This window comes from Mytilus edulis, chromosome 5 (genome assembly GCF_963676685.1).
Source record: "Mytilus edulis chromosome 5, xbMytEdul2.2, whole genome shotgun sequence".
Taxonomy (NCBI): Eukaryota; Metazoa; Mollusca; class Bivalvia; order Mytilida; family Mytilidae; genus Mytilus; species Mytilus edulis.
The window spans coordinates 1,311,348-1,338,320 of NC_092348.1; the positions used below are offsets into that span (position 1 = coordinate 1,311,348).

The window sequence follows — 26,973 nt, forward strand, 5'->3', positions numbered from 1 at the left end:
AACACGCGAATCAATGAATGTGTTTTTTGATTTGATAGATGCTTTTGTCCTTTTTGTAAATGATTGTTGGTTTTGAGATTGAAACACAGTGATGACTGCTGTACCCATATTTTGAATATTTTACCTATAATGTCTTTTTTGTACACGCATCGTTGTAAATATAACGGAATTTGATGTGACTGTCATACAAGTGAGAGGTTTAGCGTTATAAAACCAGATTCAATCCATCAATCTACATTTGAAAATTTCTGTTCCAAGACAGGAATATGACAGATGTTGTCCATTCGTTTGATGTGTTTTGTCATTTAATTTTGCCCTCTGATTAGGGACTTTCCGATTGAATTTTCCTCGGAGTTCCGTATTTTTGTGATTTTACTTTTCTTCGAACTGCAATGACGTCTATGAATTCCAAAGGACAGTAGTTACTAGCACATCAATGCCAGTAGCTTACCCTCATGTTGTAAATTTGGCGGTAGATTTATTATCGCTTCGCTTAACTCTTTTTGAATTCAGGGTCCTTAATGCTCTTCAACTTTGTACTTTGAACTAGTTTGATCTGAGCGTCACTGATGAGTCTTATGTAGACGAAACGTGCGTCTTAAATTATAATCCTGTTACCTTTGATAACTATGTACACCGCTGGGTCGATGCCGCTGCTGGTGGACGTTTCGTCCCCGAGGGTATCACCAGTCCAGTAGTCAGAAGTTCGGTGTTGACATGAATATTAATTATATTGTCATTTTTATAAATTTCCTGTTACAAAACTTTGATTTTTTCGAAAAACTAAGGATTTTCTTATTCCAGGAATAGATTACCTTAGTCGTATTTGGCACAACTCTTTTGGAGTTTTGGTTCCTCAATGCTCTTCAACTTTGTACTTGTTTGGCGTTACAAATATTTTGATCTGAGCGTCACTTATGAGTCTTATGTAGACGAAACGCGCGTCTGGCGTATTAAATTATAATCCTCGTACCTTTGATAACTATTTACACCACTGGGTCGATGCCACTGCTGGTTGACGTTTCGTCCCCGAGGGTATCACCAGCCCAGTAGTTAACACCTCGGTGTTGCCATGCATATCAATAATATGGTCATTTTTTTATAAATTTCCTGTTTACAAACTTTGAATTTTTCGAAAAACTAAGGATTTTCGTATCCCAGGCATAGATGACCTTAGCCGTATTTGGCACAACGTTTTGGAATTTTGGATCCTCAATGCTCTTCAACTTTGTACTTGTTTGGCTTTATATATATTTTGATCTGAGCGTTACTGATGAGTCGTATGTAGACGAAACGCGCGTCTGGCGTATTAAATTATAATCCTCGTACCTTTGATAACTATTTACAATATTGGGTCGATGTCACTGCTGGTGGACGTTTCGTCTCCGAGGGTATCACCAGCCAAGTAGTCAGCACCTCGGTGTTGACATGGATATCAATTATATTGTCATTTTTATAATTTTCTGTCACAAAACTTTCAGTTTTTCGAGAAACTAAGGATTTTCTTATTCCAGGAATACATTACCTTAGTCGTATTTGGCACAACTCTTTTGGAATTTTGGTTCCTCAATGCTCTTCAACTTTGTACTTGTTTGGCGTTACAAATATTTTGATCTGAGCGTCACTTATGAGTCTGATGTAGACGAAACGCGCGTCTGGCGTATTAAATTATAATCCTCGTACCTTTGATGACTATTTACACCACTGGGTCGATGCCACTGCTGGTTGACGTTTCGTCCCCGAGGGTATCACCAGCCCAGTAGTTAACACCTCGGTGTTGCCATGCATATCAATAATATGGTCATTTTTTATAAATTTCCTGTTTACAAACTTTGAATTTTTCGAAAAACTAAGGATTTTCGTATCCCAGGCATAGATGACCTTAGCCGTATTTGGCACAACGTTTTGGAATTTTGGATCCTCAATGCTCTTCAACTTTGTACTTGTTTGGCTTTATATATATTTTGATCTGAGCGTTACTGATGAGTCGTATGTAGACGAAACGCGCGTCTGGCGTATTAAATTATAATCCTCGTACCTTTGATAACTATTTACAATATTGGGTCGATGTCACTGCTGGTGGACGTTTCGTCTCCGAGGGTATCACCAGCCAAGTAGTCAGCACCTCGGTGTTGACATGGATATCAATTATATTGTCATTTTTATAATTTTCTGTCACAAAACTTTGAGTTTTCCGAGAAACTAAGGATTTTCTTATTCCAGGAATACATTACTTTAACCGTATTTGGCACAACTTATTTGGAATTTTCGGTCCACAATGCCCTTCAACTTCGCACTTGTTTGGCCTTATAAATATTTTGATATGAGCGTCACTGATGAGGCTTATGTAGACGAAACGCGCGTCTGACGTATTAAATTATAATCCTTGTACCTTTGATAACTATTTACAACACTGGGTCGATGTCACTTCTGGTTGACGTTTCGTCCCCGAGGGTATCACCAGCCCAGTAGTCAACACCTCGGTGTTGCCATGAATATCAATAATATGGTCATTTTCATAAATTTCCTGTTTACAAACTTTGAATTTTTCGAAAAACTAAGGATTTTCTTATCCCAGGCATAGATGACCTTAGCCGTATTTGGCACAACGTTTTGGAATTTTGGATCCTCAATGCTCTTCATCTTTGTACTTGTTTGGCTTTATAAATATTTTGATCTGAGCGTCGCTGATGAGTCTTATGTAGACCAAACACGCGTCTGGCGTAAAAATTATAATCCTGGTACCTTTGATAACTACTTTCGCGGGGGGAAATTGAAACGCAAAAATAAAAAGACCTCGACAGTTTCAAGAAAACTCTAATCATAAAATAAAGACCATACATTAGTTTTCCTGTTTGAATGGTTTTATACTAGTAATTTTTGGGGTCTTTGTAACTTACTGTTCGATGTGAGCCAGGGCTCCGTGTTGAAGGCCGTCCTATAATGCTTTACATTTTACTAATTGTGACTTGGATGAAGAGTTGTCTCATTGGCACTCATGCAACATCTTCTTATATCTATGTATGTATATGAAAAAGAAAAGCAGAGGATCACTGTTTAAAACCGATTTTACAGACGACATATCTACACCGAAAATCATCATTTATTTTTATATGAAAAGCAATACTAGTATATATTTGTTTAGGGGCCAGCTGAAGGACGCCTCCGGGTGCGGGAATTTCTCGCTACATTGAAGACCTGTTGGTGACCCTCTGCTGTTGTTTTTTATTTGGTCGGGTTGTTGTCTCTTTGACACATTCCCCATTTCCATTCTCAATTTTATCAGTACTTTAACTCAAAGTTAATCTTCTTAACACGTTATACATATCAGCAAGCGGACATTACAGATAATGTAAACCACACTCGTTACAAATATGGAAATGACACCTGTCAATCCATTTTACAATTATTACCGAATGAGTAGGGAAATGTATATCTCATATGCAGGTAAAGTTGGAATATTGCTTTTAAAGTGGGGGAAACACAAGTTCTGAATCATTTTATTAACTATATATACTCATTATCCAAACTCTGCAGGGATATTGCTACAATGAAATGGAAATTTTACAATGATATCTTTTGTCGTTTAGTTTTGTTTTCAATCAAGCATCATTGTAAATGTTTAGATGCAAGTTAAGATACAAATGTAGTTCTTTTTTTCCAGTTTGATGGAATAGATGAATTGAACATAGTCAACGCATTTTAAATAATTTAATGAGACAATTCTAGCTTTCTGTCATTCTTCCCGAGACGCTCCCGTCCTGATTGAAGAATTATACTTCATAGGAATGAAGAAAAACGTAGATAGGAAGATAGGAACATGGAACAGTTTTTTTAGTAATTGATTATTAATCATTAGTATTTTATTATTCTTACAGATAAACCAGGTGTTGGTGATGTCTTTACTATCCAGGGACATAGTACATGTAAGTGTTAGAGTTAAAAAAAGGCACACAGTGCTATCTTTATTAGTTTATTTAAGACCTATCATAAATCACCAGTTGTTGAAAAATGGTCATCATAATAAATGTAGAACTAAGCAGAATACTTTTATGTATAAGTGTGTTATTCTTTGCGTGTAATTGTTCAAAGAAAATCTATTGTTGTGTGAGTCCAAACTTTTTACACATGAATTTGGTCATTTTGTAAGAATTGAAAACCGTGGTTATGTCTTTCTAAAATGTAAAATAACTAAAATGGCGAACTCCAAGGAAAATTCTTATAGGAGAGTCCCTTATCAAATGGCAAAATAAAAAAGGTCAACAATATATTTTTTTGTTACAACAAAATACCTTAAAAAAGGCTGTATTTTATTTGAAAAAGGTTCAGAACACATGCCCAAGCATCAATATTATACACGTCCTTTATTGTTGTTGCGGGAGGTTTGACTATCCAAAAAGACTAGGTTCAACCTACCATTCATTTTTAAAAATGGAAGTTCTTATCAAATAGTCCGTTTCTATGACAAACAAGCGGGTAATTACTATATTAATTTGTTTGTTATACCTCCTGGAATTATAAAAAGATCAATTACATCCTAACAGCTTAAAATCATTATATGAGTTATGTGACTCCAGCCGTGCCTAATTATCACCAATGTTTTATATGTTTTTACCCATTTATGATTATAGTAATCTACATCAATTAACAGACCCGTCAATCCTTAATTATATTATATAACAAATAAATTGAGTCAACGCTTTGGTGGAAAATATCTAAATTTTACGCCTGGCAACTATTCTCATGGATTGACTAACATTACACGTTCTTAGTGTGTAAAAGAAGATACAACAATTGGACAAGAAGTCAGCTAAGTGTTACCTACTTACTTCACTTTCTCGGTACTGATTTAAGCAAATTAACTGCAATTAGGTTTTCACTCACTTGCACAACATATATTACAAAGAAAAATTCTAGAAGTTTTTGTTGAAATAAATCAGAATATTTTCCTTATTTGATATGTATTAGTCAATAGTTATCAAAGGTACCATGATTATAGTTTGATACGCCAGTCGCGCGTTTCGTCTACATAAGAATCATCAGTGACGCTCAGATCAAAATAGTTATAAAGCCAAACAAGTAAAAAGTTAACAACCATTGAGGACCCAAAATTCCAGAAAGGTTGTACCAAATATGGTAAGGTAATTTACTCCTGGGAAAATTAATTAATGTCAAGATAAGAAAATTGCAAAAGTTAATCTACCCTATCAGGTTTTGATTTTAAAAGGATACAAATTAAAATTATAATTGTTTATAGAAATAATTAATAGAATTTTCTGGCATTGTTTTGTAAAATTTAAATAGTCATGTGAGATTGCACGAATTTTCATCCATTAATGTTCAACTATTAACTTATCTTCAGGCTAAAAAATGTATAACAAGATTATTTTACTCTAAGGTAAATTAAAAAAGGGGAATGTCTTAAAATACTGACAACTTCAAACATGATCAATCAACCGAACGAGTGATTAAAACAACTGAATTAAAACAGAAGTTTACATAAGAAAATGCTGGGTTTTACCTCGTTCTATAGCTAGCTAAATCTCATAAATATATAATCATGACTGTTTAGATTTACTTTAAAATATTTTTCTATTATTCATTTAAAAATTGCTATTGAAAACATGTTCAAGAAGACAAAACAATATACTATACAGTGTTTAATACTGTTTTTAGAGTGTCCAAAAACGGACGGTATTTAATTTACTCAAAATACGAGTAGCCATATTGAACTTTGAAATTGTGATTATATCAAAAACATTCTTCCAATGACTTTATTTCCTATATTTCCTACATTTTCTACATCATCATTATCATCGTAGTCGTTGTCTTTGTCTTCTTCTTCCTCCTCCTCCTCCTCCTCCTCCTCCCTAAATAAATAAAGTTTACGAGCGCGGTCATGACAAGTACATTCATTTAGGGATAGAACCGCCAAAGAAAACACATATAAACGTGATGCATGATCCGGTTGATTGTCTATGTTACCTGAGATGAACTGGAAAACACGATAATGCAATTTGTCTTGATTTAACTTTTATTTCAAGGACGAAATATTCTTGAAAAGAGAGAGTAGTGTTGTGAATGTGACTTTGTCTAATGTCCGTGATTACGCAATACAGTATTAACCTTGTTTCCCGTATCGTTGTATGAAAGTGATGTAAGAGGAGTGAGATGTTTATTGGATGTATTTATAACTGTTAAATAAGTTAATTATGTTGTAACTGTGAAGAAGTATGCTGCATAACAAGCAATTGTGCAAAAGTGAAAATAAGTATTACCCAGTTGCTAAAAAAACCACCTTGGGAATAAGGATGAAATGAATTCTAAAAATGTTACTGTAAATAATTGTGGCACATTAGACCCTCAAATAAAAAAAGGTTAAAAAGCCAAAATGTTCAATGTTGAAGAACATTGAAAACCCAAATTTCCAAAAAATTGTGCCAAATACGGCTAAAGTAATCTATGCCTGGGATATGAAAATCCTTAGTATTTCGAATAGTTCATACTTTTACAAACAGTATATTTATAAAAGTGACCATATAATTGATATTCATGTCAACAACTAAGATACCCGCAGGGAAGAATCGGTCACCAGCAGTGGGGTAAATCAATGTGCATTGACTTAGGTACATTTAAAAATGTAACGCTGAACATTTATTTTTATCAAATAGCTCTGGGGTAAATCTAATGTGATACAAATTGCAGATCTACTACCAAAAATTTCAGCGTACTTTGGTTAGATAATTTAACATTTGATTAACTAATACTTACTACTCATCCCAAGTAAACATAAGTAATCTTCTGTATAAATCAGTAATACACTGTAAACTACTCGAAAACATGAATCTGTCCCTGAACTCTTTATTATCATATTGTGGTAATCGAAAATTGGGACGATTGTCGATTACGAATAATCATAAGTACTCAACGCAAAATTTCAACTGCGAATGTTTCACAATGATGTTAGTAACCACATATACAGGACGAGATTTTGTTTTATGTATTTATATATGTAGGACTCTAAAGTGCGATGGTACTCTAAAGTGCGATGGTATATGCTAAAAGAGGGACGAAAGATACCAAAGGGACAGTCAAACTCATAAAGTACGATGGTGTCTCACGCCAAAGTGTGATGGTTGTTTTTGCAGATAATTTATAATTCACGCATGAAAATATGTATCTCTATTTTACAGACGTATATAACTAATTAAAGTCGACAGCATTTTAACTTGGATCGCAAAGTAAACTGTCACATAAATAATGATTCAAATGTTTCCGTTTGCTTCAAATATCAGCAGGATAAGTATGCGTATACTATTTTGTATTTATATAGTAAAATGATCGAATGTAGGATACAAGTCCGTCTTCCAGCACGAAAAAAAACCCCATTGTGCTTCAACCAACAAAGAATAAGTTTAAATTAATGTTTACGTCATTATCAAACTACGTTTCTAACGTCTATATTTTCGCAGACAATCAATCGGACTTTAGCGTAGACCATCGCACTTTAGCGTGACCATCGTACTTTAGCATTCCAATCGCACTTGAGAGTCCTACATATATAATAAATTCACTAAGGTCAATGTACTCTGCTTTCTAACACGATCACGTTAATGTCTAAAAGATTCTCTGAAAAACCTGGAGACAATATTATTTATATCACAGCTTATTTTCGTATAAGCTTGAAACCATATTTAAAATGTTTTCATTTTTTTTCGGTATGGTGAAAAGAATGTGTGAGGAAAGTGTCTCGTACAATTTTTAAAGTTATTTTTTTGTTCGTTTCTTTTTCTTTTTCATTAATTTCTTTTCTTTATTGCGGGGGAGATTATGTCTTTTGTTGTAATATTATCAATATGCTGCGTCCGTTTTCGATATTGTTTAAGAATGGCGAAATCGTAAAATAACTGACTTGTTATATGTATGAATAAAGGAAATAGAAGTATACCATTGTTCGCTAGATTTAATTTGATTCAGCGAAGGAAACACACCAACGATAAGAGTATATAAATGAACATGTTGTGTGGGGTTCTTATGACAACTAAATTTTCAAACACTTATATATACTTTCCACATAGATTCTTTCAACCCGAAATAGGTAGCATGTTTTTCGGATTTTTTTAAAAATAAGACCGTTAATTTTCTGATTTGAATTGTTTACATTATTCATGTTGTGGCCTTTTATAGGAGGGTCAAAATGGAGGTACCTTCATGACAAATGACGGTAAAAAAGCTTGCTAAGTGACGTTAACGGTAATATTTGGTGCATGATAATAGATTGTAGACTTTTTTAGACGATACATCATTGAGTAAATTTGACGAATCACGTCAATTTGATTCCAAATATTACGGTAACGATCATTTTTTGAGACCTCTGACGAATCACGATCGGGATAGTTTGACGAATCATGATCGGGATAGTTTGACGAATCACGATATAATATTAACCAATTTGATGCTAACGGTAGCCAAAATGACTGTTTGACGCCTTACGATAAAGAACATTACTACCCTCTGATAGCCTTTGAGGTATGGGTTTTTATCATTGTTGAAAAAAGAGGGACGAAAGATACCAAAGGGACAGTCAAACTCATAAATCTAAACTCTAAATCTGAAAGCTGTAAGGTTGCCTATAATTGCTAACATTTATCTTATTTGAACGCTTGTAGACAGTTGTACTTTTTGAAATCATATCACATCTCCTTATTTTTGTGTTATCTCTAAAAATTTCAAAATTAATATCACAACCTATTTACATACTTAGTTCAGTGTGTGATACATTAAAAAAAGACATGTTTAAAGTCTTAAGGTTTCAGCTGATATATAGTTTGATGTCAATTTTATATGTTGTGTCCAAAACGGGTGTCGATTAGAAAAGCAAAATATTGGACGTCGAGATCTCAACCCTACCCCTCAACCTTAAGCAAATGTCGAAAAAACAAACCCACAACAATTCACACAGTAAAACTCAGTTTAAGAGAAGTCCGAGTCCGATGTCAGAATAGGTAACAAAAGAAAATAAACAAAATGATGATTATACATAACACGGAACTGCATCAAAAACAAACGGCGACATATATAGAAACTTTTAAAACGTTAAACACCCGCTGCAATTGTTTGCACCTGTTCTAAGTCAGGAACCTGATGTTCAGAAGTTGACGTTTGTTGATGTGGTTCCTAAGTGCTTCTCCTTTCTTTTTTTTTAATATAGATTAAACCGTTGGTTTTCCGTTTGAATGGTTTTACACTAGTTATTGGTTGGGCCCTTTAAAACTTGCTGTTCGATGTGAGCCATGGCTCCGTGTTGAAGACCGTTCTTTGACCTAAAATGGTTTATTTTTATAATTTTTTTTCTTGGATGGAGAGTTGTCTCATCGACACTCGTACCACATATTCTTATATCTATTTGATAACAACTGCCATTTTTATGACTTTGAACAAGACATTTTAAGAAAAAATGGTGATTGAATCTGGTTTTATGGCTAACCAAACCTACCGCGTATATGGCAATGTTAGATTAACTGCTAAAATGACAACCTTTCAGTGACCGGAATACATTACGAAATTAAAAAAAATATACAGGAACACGCAGAACAGAGAAATACACATTTAATGAACCGGATGCAAAAAACCTAAATGTCTTTATTGTATGCAGGAAAATCTGTAATTATACATACATTTAATAATAAACTCGTAAAAATTATATAAATCATCTAGTTGAGGATGCGGATTCAGGATGTTAAAATATGGACCAACCTAAATGTCTTTATTGTATGCAGGAAAATCTGTAATTATACATACATTTAATAATAAACTCGTAAAAATTATATAAATCATCTAGTTGAGGATGCGGATTCAGGATGTTAAAATATAGACCCATCTGCAAGACAACATAAATTCAGAGTGGGGCATATTGCATTAACCTTATACGTAACTCTATGAAAAATAAAATAACAAAAACACCGAACTCCGAGGAAAATTCTAAACGGAAAGTTCTTAAGCAAATGGCAAAATCAAAAGCACAAACACATCAAACGAATGGATAACAACTGTCATATTTCTGACTTGTTTAATACCGGCATTTTCTCATGTCGAAAATGGTGGATTTAACCTTGTTTTATAGCTAGCCTAACCTCTCACTTGTATGACAGTCGCATTAAATTCCTTCCAACCCCTAAATCGACTTCGAAATTTGATATTACAATAAAAACGTTACTTAAAGGACAATATATTGTAGACTCGATGACCAAATAGTGTAAGTATTCGAACTACTATAACACTAGCCTGTGAACATTCAGGTTGTGAGATCGAATCCCGCACATGGCAGATGCACTTGATCTCAATTCACTAGGGTTGTCAATTTTTGATTTTCGCCGGGCACTTCGGTTCCTTCACCAATAAAAACTGACCTCCACGAAATAGCACAACAGTATAAAAGTGGCGTTAAGTAACAATCAATCAAGCAATCAATAAAATTGAGAATGGAAATGGGGAATGTGCCTAAGAGACAACAACCCGACCATAGAAAAAAACAACAGCAGAAGGTCACCAACAGGTCTTTAATGTAGCGAGAAATTCCCGCACCCGGAGGCGTCCTTCAACTGGCCCCTAAACAAATATATACTATTTCAGTGATAATGAACGCCATACTAATTTCCAAATTGTACACAAGAAACTAAAATTAAAATAATACAAGACTAACAAAAGCCAGAGGCTCCTGACTTGGGACAGGCACAAAAACGCGGCGGGGTTAAACATGTTTGTGAGATCTCAACCCTCCCCGTATACCTCTAGCCAATGTAGAAAAGTAAACGCATAACAATACGCACATTAAAATTCAGTTCAAGAGAAGTCCGAGTCTGATGTCAGAAGATGTAACCAAAGAAAATAAACAAAATGACAATAATACATAAATAGCAACAGACTACTAGCAGTTAACTGACATGCCAGCTCCAGACTTCAATTAAACTGACTGAAAGATTATGATTTCATCATATGAACATCAGGCACAATCTTTCCCGTTAGGGGTTTAGTATCATACCATCATAACATATATGAGAAGAACATAACCCGTGTCATGCCAACAACTGGTTTTTGAATAAATGTGTTTAGTTCCGATGCAAAGACCCTATAAGTGAATCAATATTAACGCCAAAATATGCAATCTTTAATGACCTGGCAACAGTCTCGTAACTATATCCCTTCTTATTCAAAGGTTTTGTTAGTTTTTGAGGTGAATACTGACACCTTTGTGCTTATAAAGAATATTTCCATACAAAATTGGATGTGAAATACCTGAACGTATAAGAAGTCTGCATGTTGAGCTATATTTACGAATGATGTCCTTATACCGATGATAAAATTTAGTAAATGTTTTGACTAGTTTGTGATATCGAAAACCCTGGTGTAATAATTTTTCAGTAATACATAAATTCTCTCGTTAAAATCTAAAACATTGTTACATACACGAGCGAATCGTACAAGTTGAGATATATAAACACCGTAAGATGGTGACAAGGGAACGTCACCATCTAAAAATGGATAATTAACGATAGGAAATGAAAAATCATCTCTTTTATCATAAATTTTAGTATTCAGCTTTCCGTTAGTGATATAGATATCAAGATCGAGGAAAGGGCAGTGGTCATTGTTAGTATTAGCTTTATTTAAAGTAAGTTCAACAGGATAAATTTCTTTAATATACATACTAAAGTCGTCATTATTGAGAGCCAAAATATCATACAAATATCTAAAAGTATTATTAAATTTGTTTATAAGATGTTGTTTCGATGGGTCTTTGCTTTTTTTTTGTCATAAATTGTAACTCATAGCAATACAAAAACAGGTCCGCAATAAGTGGTGCACAGTTAGTCTCCATTGGAATTCCGATAATCTGACGATATACGGAATCCCCAAAGCGAACAAAAATGTTATCTAGTAAAAATTCAAGGGCATATATCTATAATACTAAAATTACGAGGTCCAATTTGTCAGCCGTCATCGGGTAAAAACGACAAATCAAAGAATTCAACTCTATATATAACTAATATAGGACAATGGTGTAGATTAAAAATTACACCACTCCAGACCCTTTTGTTTTCCACATAATTGATATTGCCAATAATTAACAAGTTCCGGGTCTAATCCGATACCGATACCAATAGTATATTCACCTGTTAGCTATTACCTTATCTGTACGTTCCGCATTTGACAGGCGCACCACCAAACGGTGTATTTAGGATTTTGCTATATACACGGGTCATAATCAAAGGGCTGACACTATTAAATTCAATCATTGTCAAATTGTTCCCTATTGTAGCTTTATTCAGCTACCAGCAAGACTTTCTAAGATAACTAATATAGGACAATGCTGTTGATTAAAAAATATCCCATTCCTGGATAGCCTGGACCTTTTGTTTTCCAAATAATTAATATTTCCAATAATTGATAAGTTAATTAATTCCAGGTCGACGGGTTCAAACAGAAAGATTTCAAAGCAGAGAAAACTGTGTATCTTATAATCGACATGACTTTATCAGATGACAATACCAATTACTAAAATAAGGCTTAGGCATAGTTATATACTTTAATTCAGTCACGGACCCGCGATATCACGGGTGTGTACTTGTAGTATCAAAGCATGTCCAATTGACATAGTTTTTTTGTTTATTGCTACTAAAAAATGACCTAAAAGAGTTTGAACATATATATTCACATTCTGACTTTTTAAATGCCCATTTAATTAGGTGTGTTAATTTTTTCTTAATGAGAATGTGAGGCAATGTGGTATACAGGGTAGAAAAATCAAAACTTTGAACAGATTTAAAATCACCAATATAAGCATGCAATTTATCAAGTACTTCCAACGAGTTCTTGACACTCCAAAAGTAATTAATTCCACTATTTTCGAATGCCTTATTTGAACAATTTATTATCAGGTTTTTAATTGTACCAAGTGTGCTGGTAAGAAGAATAGACAAGTTAGTAGTGGAACAATGGCTTGAAGACGAAATAAATCTATATTTGTAAGGTGTTTTGTGTAGCTTCGGAAGCCAGTACATAGTTGGGACTTTCATTGTATTTGGCTCTACTTGTAAATCGGTAGCTAAAAGTTTATGTTTGTTACAGATGTCGTTTTCTGAAAATGGAGTCAGTCGGAATGTTGGTGAATTGGTGATTTCTTTTTTCAGAACCTCAATGTAAAATTTACGTCAAACAATAATAATATTATTGGCAGCTTTATCGGCCGGGACAAAAACAAATTTCTTGGCTAGTTCTTTTAGTTTATGTTTGATACGAGAAATAGTTTTTTTGTGGTTATTGTTAATAGTAAAATGTTCTTTAAAATGTTGAATACGTATATCAACTATCTTCATTACTGAATTAAAAAAAGAGTCCAAAGATTTTTTGTCAGCTTTTTCCCGTTTTATCCATTTCATACAGTAAGTAAGGAGTGAGTCGTGGATGATATTGCGACACTCATTCCAATTAATAATTGACGGGGGACGATATTTAGGTCCTTTACTGAGGAATGATTTTAACTCTCGGTCTTGAACGATGTTAAGATCTCCTGTTATAACATGGGAAATGGGTCCATAAATATATTCAGAGGTACTACAATTACATGAAGTAGGTGTATTTTCACTGATATTAACATATTTACACAGTTGACTATAATTAAACACAAATGTCCGGGTAGATTTCTTGTAAATATAACAAATAAGAGGTAGCTCAGTATTGTCAAAATATCCAGGAATTTGTTCTTTAACAGAATGGTCGTTAAATATACCGGCAATATTTACAAAATCAAAACCTTTATTGACATACTTTCTTTTAATAAAATGTTTTTTATGATCTTCAGGGCGATCAATTTTGGGAAATAGTTTAGAATAACAATATGCCATAATAATTTGAACAATTTCATACTTAGAACTGCTATATGAAATTGTGTTGCAATCCTTCAAAATTTTATTTAATTTATGAACCGGTAATGAACAGAGTTTTGTTAACAGATAATGTCTGCCGTTGTTTTTTGAAATAGAAATTAGGTCCGAAATATTGGTATGATTGGTCCGAAATTTTCTTTGATTGCGATTTGTCCTACGACCGTGAGAACGGTTTTTACGAACAGTTTTAGAAACTATATCCAAAATGTTAACGGAATCGGTTCTAGATATATTACCAATTCCCATGATATTATCATTAAGACCGAGAGGGTAGACTGTCTGTAATTTTTTAATCCAATTTAATTCAATTATTTTCCGTGATCGTACAAACTTTGAATGAGATTCACCAGGCTGCTTATTTACTACTTCTAAAGGTTGAACTGCTAAATATTTAAAAGGATGGTTGTGCTTCTTAAGGTGTTGGTAAATGATAGTTTATTGGGTCTTTTAAAACGATACAGATGTTCTTGAGAGTGCGTTTAGATAAATATCGTCTAGTTTCTCCTACGTACTGAATACCACATCCCGGTTTGTTTCATGTGAGTAAATAAATAATACTGTATGTTTTTCAAGTTATATCAGTTTCAAAATTAAAAGAAAATGTGCGACCATTAAACGTGGACCTAACCGTATTGTTGGTGGAAAGACGGGGACATGTAAGTCATTTTTTGGCATGACACTTATCGATAGAAGGGTAACCACAATTTCTATTGTTAAAAATGTTAGCGATGGTAGTATTTTTAGATAACCGATTTTGAAGATTGAGACGTGTAGATACCCTTTGAACAAGTTTAGTATTTAATATTTTTCCATTTCTAAGCTTCATAATAGTTTTTTGTTAGTGAATTATGTTATAAAGGAGCAAAGACTGGCGTCCAGAATATGAACCAGCATACAATAATTTAAGTTATGTAAAATTGATAAATCTGTTCGGCTAAAAATGTCAAACGCTATCAGTATTAATTACCCGAAAAAGATAGGGTATATCAGGGTAGGACTGATGGCTGACTAAATAGTAGAATCAATTAATCAATTATCTGTACTTATTATATGATATTCCGTATTTAAATACTCCTGTTCGTAATAACACTCTTCAAATTAAAAACCTTATGGATATATATTTTATTATACTATGCATTCATGACTGTTTTTCCCTAAGAATATTTTAAATGATTAGGCTTTCATACATACTTATTGTTTGGGGGTTGTTGTTTAGTCAAATTTTGTATTCATATTAATGTGAAAATCGATTTTTTAAAGTAATGATTTGTGTACAACTATATATAGATTGAGCTTGAACTTCCAAAATCCGTCCAAGAATTACCTATATTTGTTTTTTGTTTCTTTATATATTGTTAATGGTCTTAAATATTTTCTTAGTGGGGAACATAAAAAACGAATTTATTAATTTATATATAAAAATGTGGTCTTCTTCATAGTATCAACATGTGATACGCCAAAAATTTGTGTTCACTGTTAATGAGGATTGATGTAAAGTGTAGAATTTTCCTTCTTTAGTAGTGAGTGTGTGTGTGGGGGGGGGGGAGAGGAGGAGGGCGTGGAAATTTATCCTTAGGTCCCTTTTAAAGCGGGTTTCGAAATACAATATAGGACAGATAATTTATCATTACAACTTCAACCTATAGTCAACCAGTTTATGTCTATTTCATCAATTTTAATTTTGTATATAGATATAGGAAGATGTGGTGTGAATGCCAATGAGACAACTCTCCATCCAAATAACAATTTATAAAAGTAAACCATGATAGGTCAATGTAGGGCCTTCAACACGGAGCCTTGGCTCACACCGAACACCAAGCTATAAAGGGCCCCAAAATTACTAGTGTAAAACCATTCAAACGGGAAAACCAACGGTCTAATCTATATATAAAAAAACGAGAAACGAAAAACACGTATAAATTACATAAACAAACGACAACTACTGTACATCAGATTCCTGACTTAGGACAGGTGCAAACATTTGCAGCGGGATTAAACGTTTTAATGGTACCAAACCTGGTACCTGGAAGGCTTAACTCAATCAAAAAACGTAAATTAACACACTGTGAACGAATAAATTAGATCTGCGATATCTGAATGCAAATGCACAGTTAATAAAATATTAGGGACAAACATTCAAGGCCAAATAGTCTGTTTTGATCTGAGCGTCACTGATGAGTCTTTTGTAGACAAAACGCGCGTCTGACGTATGAAATTATAATCCTGGTTACTTTGATAACTATTCATGCACACCACTGGGTCGATGTCACTTCGGTGTTGACATAATTATCAATTATATGGTCATTATTATAAATTTCTTGTTTACAAAACTATGATTTTTCCGAAAAAACTAAGGATTTTCTTATCCCAGGCATAGAATACCTTAACCGTATTATGCACAACTTTTTCAAATTTTGGGTTCTCAATGCTCTTCAATTTTGTACTTGTTTGGCTGTGTAACTATTTTGATCTGAACGTCAGTGATGAGTCTTATGTAGACGAAACGCGCGTCTGGCGTATAAAATTATAAACAATGAAAGACAAATGCCAGAAATTTTATTTTTCTAAAACTTGAAAGGACTGGCTAGATTAGATTTATTAAGTGGATATCAAGTTTTATCCTCTAGATAATATTTGGAAAATAAAAATACTCCATTGGTTTAGAGTTAACCAGTAGATGAGCAGTTTAACCACTGGGTAACATAATCCAACGTGTTAAGCAACTACCTATCTGGGAAAAATTCCAACTTTTCCACCATGCAAACCATATAACAGTTTGCAAGCTGTCTTAATGATAAATGGTCTAGCACTTGATAATCTATCTTATACATTTACTACGTGTACTGATCTAAATAATTATTTGCTAAACATTAGGATTTTTCATGCACTCAGACCTTATTCTGATTTGCTTAAATATTCTGGTCTTATTATCTTATAATCTTAATGAACAAATAATTTAGAAACATATATCATGCAAACTTTTTTTTAACTTTACAGAATGAAGATATTTGAATCTTATAATATTCGTTCTTCGATTGAATGTGCATGTGCATGTGCGTATTCGGTATTTGAGCTACTGTATATACATGTAGTTTTTTATTATGTTTGTTATATTTGTTGTATTTGTTTTAATAGATTTTGATGGACACTGGAAAAATTGATATAATAATGTTATGTGAGTTATCTCCGTTTTCATTTATTTATTTATTTATTTATGTTTTATTTTTATCAGTACAAGGACAAAAAATCTCACTATACCGAACACCTGGACCAGGCTATACATATCACGCTCCCACTCAATATCCAGGACAGACATACCAACCAGGAAAGGAACCAACTCTGGCTCCAAACAAGCCTTTCCCTCCAGGACTGATACCTACAATGGGACCTTACAGAACACCAGGACCGGGCTACACTTATCCTCCAGGAAATGTCCCAACACAATATCCTGGACAAACATTCAAACCAGGAAAGGAACCTACACTCCAACCAGACAAACCATTTCCTATAGGTCTACTACCAACAGTAGCTCCATACTTCACACCAGGACCAGGCTACACCTACCAACCAGGATGGGTACCTACTCAATATCCAGGCCAGACATTTGCATCTGGGAAAGCACCAACTCTGCCACCTTGGAATCCATTTCCCCCAGGATTACGACCAACTATTTCACCTTACCTGACACCAGGACCAGGCTACACGTACCGACCAGGAAAGGTTCCACCCGCCCAATTCCGAGGAGAGATACCTACATTGTCACCATACAAACCATTCCCTCCAGATATGCTACCAACAAAAACACCCTATTTGACGCAAGTACCATGCTTCACATACCCAACGGGAACAGTTCAACCATCCAAACACAACACTGTTGGTAATTAAGAAATTATTAAGATACTCTTAAAATAACATTTTTTATAGCGTTTTGGTTTTGTTTTGCTTAGTATAAAAAAAAACTGATAGAGAGAAATTTAAAAAACCGAATATGACTAGCAAGACAAGATTTAAAAATCATTCAATGGGCCGAAATTGTCTGTTTAAGGATTGGCTATTTTTTTGGGCTGTTCAGATCATACAGCTCATTCAAATATTCGACGTTGAGCGTTCCTGAGATGAAGGTAAAGTAAGAAAAACGCCTTGGACGGATGCAATTTATACAGTGTTTTTTTCTGAATCTATTGGAGTTATTCCCTTTAAATGAATGTTTTCATTTATTCTTTTATTTTGTCCATAATCTTGAAAAAAAAGACAGATAAAGAGAAACATAACACGTAAATAACGATCAGCAAATATAAATATATGTACTAGTCTATAAGCCACAATTGGCAATCAACTCTTAAGATCTAGAAATGCTGTTCAAAAAGCAAATACTGTAATTTAATTCCGTATTGGAATAATTACTGTAAAGAGAGGACTTCTACTTTTTTTGGCATTGTAATCAATTACTATAACAATAAAAAGAAACACACTCTAGATAGTTTGAAAACGAAGAGCAATGCTGCCTTCATTAGTTGCTTTTGACCCTGAACTAGCTTTGGCGGCATCAAGCATGTTCAACCCCGCCACATCCTGTATGTATCTGCCAAAAGTCAGGAGCCTGTAACTGAGCGGTTATTTTTTTGTTGCTGTTTATCATATTTGTGTTTCGTGTTTTGCTTTTTTACCAGAACTAGGCCATTAGTTCTCCCGTTTGAATTGATTTACAACAACAAATGGAAGTTTTTAACGACCTTGACTGGCTATACAGCCCTTGCACGGTCGGTTGATTTACATCTATCATTTCGAGCCTTTTATTGTTTGCTATGTTTTATTAGTTCTGCTAATTAAAAACGGCCGGAAAGTTGTTAAAACTTCTGCATTATTTGGTCTCTTGTAGTGAGATATCCCATTGACAATAAATAGTTTACGTTCATCTCTATAGACGATGTTCTCTCACTAAATAATACAACATTTTGTGACTATATTGAACGAATCTATCCCATCGAACTAGAGATAAAGGATACTACATATACAGTTAAGTCTGCATCATATCTTGACTCACATCTAGACATTGACAATGAGAGTAAGTTGAAAACCAAGCTTTACGACAAAAGAGAGGATTTCAGCCTTCCAATTGTGAACTTTCCATTTCTATGAAGCAACATTTCAGCAGCGCCTGCATAAGGAGTATGTATCTCCTGATTGATACGATATCCCCGGCCTTTTATTTTCTAACACGATTTTCGTGATAGAGAATTGCTGCTCACAATGAGGTTATTAAACCAAGAGTTCCAAATGCTGAAGCTGAAATCATCCCTGCGTAAATTTTACGGACTCCATCACGAGTTGGTTGACCGTTATGGAATAACCGTTTCACAGATGATATCGGATATGTTCCTTATGTCGTTAGTAAAATAGCTTTCCCTTTCCACGATTGTGACCTACTGTTTTTACCGGATTTGTAATAACATAAGCAACACGATGGGTGCCACATGTGGAGCAGTATCTGCCTACCATTCCGGAGCACCAAAGATCACCCCCAGTATATATAGTCTAAATATGGGTACAATAGTCATCACTGTGTCACAATCTCAAAACAAACTTATATTACACAAAAAGGCACAAAAAGCACATGATTGCTTCGCGTGTTTGATGTCATAAAATGAAAACGTCACATAGGACGGAATATAAAATATTTTGTTCGTTCAAAGTATTTAATAACAAATATAATTTCAAATGTGGAATGTTGGTATACAGGGTTAAAAAAGCAAATGTTATGTAAGAACTAATTTTAGAAACACACAGGGATTAAAAATTATTCAGAAGTTCTTTAGATTTTATACCTCTACGCGAGTAAAATAGTTTTGTCGTTTAAAGTATTTTCAAATTTTTAATAGAACAATAGCATAATGACATATAATAGAACAATAACATAGCGGATACCTGTACATTTGAACATAGAAGACGTACTTTTTTTCGGGAGTGGAAATTTTATCGTTTTACAGAATTTGTAAATTATCAGGAACATGCATTGTCACACATTGTCCTACACTGATTATAGAACACTGAACAAAAACATTATTAAATATCAAATATTACTGTATATCATATTATATCATCAAAACAACGATAGCTCTCTCTCAAACTTTATTATCTGGTCATCCGATGTATTTGAATGCAACACCTACTGGACATTTTAGTGCAGCACCTACTGGACATTTTAATGCAGCACCTTCTATACGTTGTAATTCAGCACCTACTGGACATTTTAATGCAACACCTACTGGAAGGACATTTGAATGCAGCATCTTCTATGAGTTTTAATACAGCACCTACTGGGCATTTTAATGCAACACCTACTGTGCGTTTTAATACAGCACCGACTGGACATTTTAATGCAAAACCTACTGCGCGTTTTAATGCAGTACCTACTGGGTATTTTTTATACCGAACAAGCCTTCAAAACCAGATACACTAACAGTAGACCGTAATGCTGTTGGAGAATCTGTAAATATTGTATATAGTAATAGTATTGTGAGGTAGAACAGCATTAGAATTTTATCTTTTAACTGTAAAAATGTTTTATCATGTGGTCCATTCTTTGAGGAAGCGTACAATCATATGGACATTTGTCTCCTCCAGGTACATTGGCTGTTTAATTGCCAAATTGATAACTTAAATGAATTTCACGAACATTTGAACGGGATAGGAAAATCTGTAGATGATAGAGATCCAATAACTCCTGTGCAAATGCCTCGAGGATATGGTGGGGTTGGAATTTTATGGAGAAAAGAGATGGATAGCTTAATTACCACATTAGATATTGGCAACGAGCGTATACAGTGTGTGGAAGTCAGAGGAGATAACAAAAAGATATTATTAGTCTCAGTATACTTACCCTGTAGAGGATCCAATAACAATATCTCTGAGCTTCAAGAATGTGTTGATATATTGTATGAAATCGTGCAATCATTTATTGGAACGCATTGTATCTTAGTAGGAGGAGACTTTAACGAAAATATTTTCATTAAATCTGGTCTTACGAGGAATCAATATATTTTAGATTTTATGGAAGAATGCAAATTTTCTGCAAAGGAGGTTGGTAAAACTTTTATACACTCCAATGGAGTAGACAGTACGGCAATAGATCATATATTGTACCCTGATCTTCTACAAGATGATATATTATATGTGAACAAGTTAGATATTATAAATAATGTATCAGACCACTATCCAATTAAGGCTGAAATCAACTTCGAGTTTTCAATTGGGTCAAATGAATTAAAGTCATCAAAAAGAGGCAAAATCTACTGTAAAGTTAATTGGGATAAACTGGATAAAGATAAATATCAAGAGTCCATAGAAATAGGAATAGATGCATTAAAATTGGATCTTAACACCACTGATGGTATTACCGATGCATTTTCTAACATAAATAACATCATTGATTCTGCTACCAAATCAGTAGCTCCTGCGCACAAGGCATTCAGGAAACGACCGAAGCTGAAAGTGATGAATGAGAATATAGACCACGCTATTAAAGCGTCGACAGTGAATATGAGCACATAATTAAGATTTGTACCGATGAGAGAGAACATAGTCCGGTTGCAATCAAAGAGCTAGATGAAGCTATACATAAGCTGAATAGAAATAAATCGGCAGATATCTTTAGTGTTACTGTGGAAAGTATTTTATATGGTGGATTGAAATTAAATAGTTCCTTACTTCAAATTATAAATGCAGCATTTAAAACCTGTATTATACCAGACATTCTTAAAGTTGGAACGCTATCCCCTATATTCAAAAATAAAGGAAATATTTTAGACGCTAAAAACTATAGAGGAATAACCATCACTCCAACCATATCTAAAATTATTGAAACCATACTAAAATTCCGTATTAATCCTCAAATTTTAGATCAACAAAACCCGCTTCAACGAGGATTTACCGAAAATTCTACTCCACTTATTGCTACGCTTATGATAGATGAATTCGAAAGAGAGAACAAGGATCTAAAGAAAACAACTATCCTAGGAATGCTTGATGCAAAGTCTGCCTTTGATGTGGTTCGTCACTCCAACATGATACGGAAATTACACCATCTCGGACTATCAGAACAATCAGTACTACTTATAGATAGTCTATATACAAATGCAACTACCAAAATTAAATGGAATGGACAGCTTTCAGAATCTTTCAATATTGAACAAGGTATACGACAAGGCGGTCCCTTAAGCGCCGACTTATATAAAATATATATAAACCAACTACTAAACCTTCTTGAAGATTCTAACCTTGGCGGAAAAATTGGGTCTATATCATGCTGTGCCCCCACCTGTGCCGACGATATAGCCTTAGTAAGCGATAATCCGTACAATCTACAAGCAATGATCAATATCGCATCAGATTACAGCAAGCGTGAAGGGTACCATTTACAACCAACAAAGAGTGTCATCCTCCCTGTTAAAACATCAAACAGATTACTTGACGATATGAATCTCGATTTGAATGGTGAGCTGATGCCAGTAGTTGACAAAACCCCACATATTGGCATTCAGACAGCTTTTAAAGATTCTGCATCTGCCACAATTGAGGAAAATCTTAAAAAAGCAAGAAGATCTCTATATAGCTTAATGGCATCTGGCCTACATGGCGAAAATGGATTAGATCCAGTTACAGCAATCAGTTAAGTTAAAACATATATCATTCCAGTTATGCTATACGGATTGGAGACATTACTTCCTAATGGGAAAAATCTAGATCTAATCAATAAGCAATACAAAAAGATGCTGAAGCAAATATTATCTTTGACTACAAATGTAGCAGATCCTGCTGTATATATCATATCAGGTCAACTACCAGCAGAGGCTGAAATTCATAAAAGGGCATTCACTTTGTTTGGCAATATATGTAGATCAGGGAATACATCAATGGAATGGAGAATTGCAGAGAGACAGCTCAGTATTAAAAATATGAATAGTAATAGTTGGTTCATTGAGATAAACAAGCTTTGCCTGAAATATGACATTGATGATCCTTACAGTTTTATTATTACTCCATTATTCAAATTTTTGTGGAAAAAATTCATATCAACAAATGTTAATAGCTATTGGGAAAAACGCACTAACGATGAATCTTAGTTATATCCAACACTATCATATCTGGAAATGAGTTATAAGATAGGACAATGTCATCCTATAGCAAGAACTGTAGATGCAAACATCAGAGATATTGCAAAGATACCAGTTCGATTAAAAATTGCAACTGGCACATACATTCTCCAAACAAATAGAACTGCCTTTAATCAAAAGAAAATAGATGTTGTCTGTATGCTATGCAAATGTAGTGAAGAGACACTTGCTCATTTTCTGCTAGGCTGTACCCGGCTTGAATATATACGTAAAGCTATTCTTGAAAAGATCACCAACACTTGTAGCTTGCTATTTGCTAAATATAATCTGGCTGTAGAAGTAGATCTTCTCACTGTCGTAGTGAATCCTTATGCCTACTGTATCACCTCGGCACATTTAGAGTATCACCAGCCCAGTAGCCAGAAATCGGTACTGGCATGAAAATACGGATTTTTTGTGTGTTATTAAAATTTGCTGTTACAAAATGATAGAAATTATTATAAATTAAGGAATGTATCTCCCTCATGCAAAGCTCTGATTCCTTTCACGGATTTGGCTGTACTTTTTGGACCTTTTGGATTATAGCTCTTCATCTTTTACATAAGCTTTAGATTTCAAATATTTTGGCCACGAGCATCACTGAAGAGACATGTATTGTCGAAATGCGCATCTTGTGCAAGAAAATTGATACCGTTAATGTTATTACTATCACTGGGTCGATGCCTCTGCCGGTGGACTATTAGTCCCCGAGGGTATTTCCAGCCCAGTAGCCAGTACTTCGGTACTGGCATGAAAATACGGATTTTTTGTGTTATTAAAATTTGCTGTTACAAAATGATAAAAATTATTATAAATTAAGGAATGTATCTCCCTCATGCAAAGCTCTGATTCCTTTCACGGATTTGGCTATACTTTTTGGACCTTTTGGAGTATAGCTCTTCATCTTTTACATAAGCTTTGGATTTCAAATATTTTGCCCACGAGCATCACTGAAGAGACATGTATTGTCGAAATGCGCATCTGGTGCAAGAAAATTGATACCGTTAATGTTATTAGAGCTTACTAATGACATTAACATTCATTTAGAACCACTGTGTAGACATCTTATATACAGATTGCACCATAAGCGATATGAATTATTGAACATTATGCCTAAGAAGAAGAATAGAAAATGCGGCATTAAACATTAGAAATTTCAATAGTGTTGTCAGATCACCTCTATGCAATTTATAAATATCTAAAATTCAATTTTACAATATAAATTTTAGATTTTAAATCATACACAAGTATTTTATGTGTGGATAAAGAACTTTTATCAGTGTAAATAATTCTTACGGATCTACTGTAAATATTGGTGGAGGATATCCAGTGTAACATTTCTTATATACCGTACTCCAGGTTCCAGGAGGTGTGCCTTAATTGGCAGAAGATATATATAGAAAGATAGATAGAATGGCGGGATATTTAAAAGTACAGCGTCACGTCATATGAACAACAACAAGTCGTACATACAAAACACACCATCAAAAATGAAAGATAATATAAACACATTGACTGGATATATAAGTACCGAGCCACGTAAAATGAATATCACAGAAAACAGACTAAACAGTAAAAAAAAATTAATATTTGCACAAAGACAAATAAAAGAACAATATAAGCTTTTATGTAGATCCGGCCCACGTCGATCCGGCTACATATCTAAAGTCGATCCGGCCCAAATAAAAAAATGTTTTTATAAGGAATAAACAATGAAGATATATATTATATGAAATGTAAATCACTGATAAAAGTTTATGAAATTAATAAGATTATAATCGGTGCACGTTTTTCTTAATAATTAAATGCCTGACGGAATTTGTGATCCTCTCGAGGTATAAGTCTAAACATGAGGCATGGGAAGCCGTGTTTGTTGTTTCGTTAATTTCTAGTTCGGGGGAATATATTAATGGAACCCAATCAGAAAAGTTCATCATCAATATATCTGAAAGTGAAATTAAATAGTCTGGCTTCTTTGATCTTCTTGTTTTTGACAAGTGTCATTCATATGAAAATAAGAAGAGGTTGACAAGAAGAGGCGCATAGTTCGTTTCCTTAGGAATGCCGACAATTTGTTGAAAAAAACATAACTCCAAATTCAACAAATATGTTGTTGATAAGAAACTCCAGCACTTGTTCCTCTGTGCAGCATGTTCTACCCTTTTGTTCATTATTATCAAAATATGCCTTAGTAATACAATTATATCGTATGCTACCATTTTTATGTTGAAAGGCATTGTGAACTATCTCTTTCAAGCAATTTTACAATTTCACATGGGGAATGGTGGTACCCAGGGTTGAAAATTCAAAAGTTTTGATAGAACTAATTTCAGAAAAAGACCAAGATTAAAAATTATCTAGAAGTTCTTTAGAGTTTTTAAGAATCCACATATGGTTAATACCACTACGCGAGCAAACAGTTCACAGTTTTTCTGAAGAACAACTTTAACATAATTTTAGTCAATCTAATGGACAATTCTTAAGTGGAATATGCAGATTAGCCGGCCATGTACCGTTGTTTGTACGAAATTTTGTGAAGCTTACTATATGTATCCAATACAAACAAGGTAAGTTCTCCGATTTGTTGTTCAATGTAATGTTCATTGAAGCCATGAAGGATTTATGATTTGCCCGCAGGAACAACAACATACTTATCATGAAGAAATGATAGACATTTCACGGTCTCTTGTTTATTCAGTTTGTTGAGTTATTTTATTATTATTGCTGTTTAAGAGTTTAATTTTTATGGTATGTTTTAACTTGAGAATGTTTAAGAACATAGTTTCAATACCTAATTATCAAAAGGATTTAAAAATAATAATTATTGTTTGGATAACAAAAACAGTGACGAAAACATTGCAGCATTTAAATGCACTGGAAAATAATTTTAAATAACATCCCCCGTTTTTGCTATCTTAACGGTATATTTGGTGATTTGTTAGCAATCTTTAAGGAATTGGTTAACAAATGCCCGTGAACTGTTATCACTAATTAGTCTTTGTCACTTTGTATGCACCATTTGTTATAATAATTGATCTACATAAGATAACATATTCTCAATTATTTACCCTTATTATTCAGGGTTCGGAATTACTGGAATGCGCATGAAGTCCAACTGTTTACGTGACCTATGTCAGAATGGAACTTGTCTTCCTATAGGTAACCGACATATATGTTTGTGCGACCCTGGATACGAAGGAATGCATTGTCAAATCGGTACGTTTTAAAAAAAGAGAAATCGTTTTAAATATTTTGCAAATTATGCTACTTTCAAAAGATGAAGTTCAAGGTAATTGTGAGGGAAATGGTGTTAATTAATTATTTAATTCGGTTCACGTCAAAAGGCCTCAACCAACTTGAAAACATTACAATAAATATGTCTTTTGAAAATAGACCATTATTTAAGGAATACAATCTTGTTAAATATGTTGATTTGTCGCTTTTATTATGATTTCAATTTTCTTTCAAATAAAGCGGACATAAGCACTAATTATATAATCAATCTTAAATCGCAACAGCTTAACTTTTACAAACCAGGTCAATGTTTAAAATTCAACTTATTTCCTGCCTTATAAGATTTTAGAAAGTTTAATTTTGTTTACAATAAAACGTAACAATTTCATCTATAAAATATATAAAATATATTAAATGAGAACGACGCATATATATAAAAAGTAAAAACACAAAAATACTGAACTCCGAGGAAAATTCAAAAAGGAAAATCCAAAATCAAAAGGCAAAATCAAAAGTCCAAACACATCAAACGAATGGATAACAACTGTCATATTCCTGACTTGGTACAGGCATTCTCTATTGTAGAAAATGGTGGATTGAACCTGGTTTTATAGCTAGCTAAACCTCTCACTTGTATGACA

At 33.8% G+C, this 26,973-nt stretch overlaps 1 protein-coding gene across 1 annotated transcript; it reads left to right on the forward strand.

Annotated features, from left to right (window-relative positions):
- The first annotated feature begins 3,374 nt into the window (after positions 1–3,374).
- On the forward strand, positions 3,375–17,831 carry LOC139522642 (nematocyst expressed protein 4-like). The gene is made up of 3 exons (XM_071316109.1): positions 3,375–3,447; positions 3,879–3,926; positions 17,179–17,831. The coding sequence occupies exons 1-3, from the start codon at positions 3,375–3,377 to the stop codon at positions 17,829–17,831; spliced, it is 774 nt and encodes a 257-aa protein (XP_071172210.1).
- Positions 17,832–26,973: the final 9,142 nt, after the last annotated feature.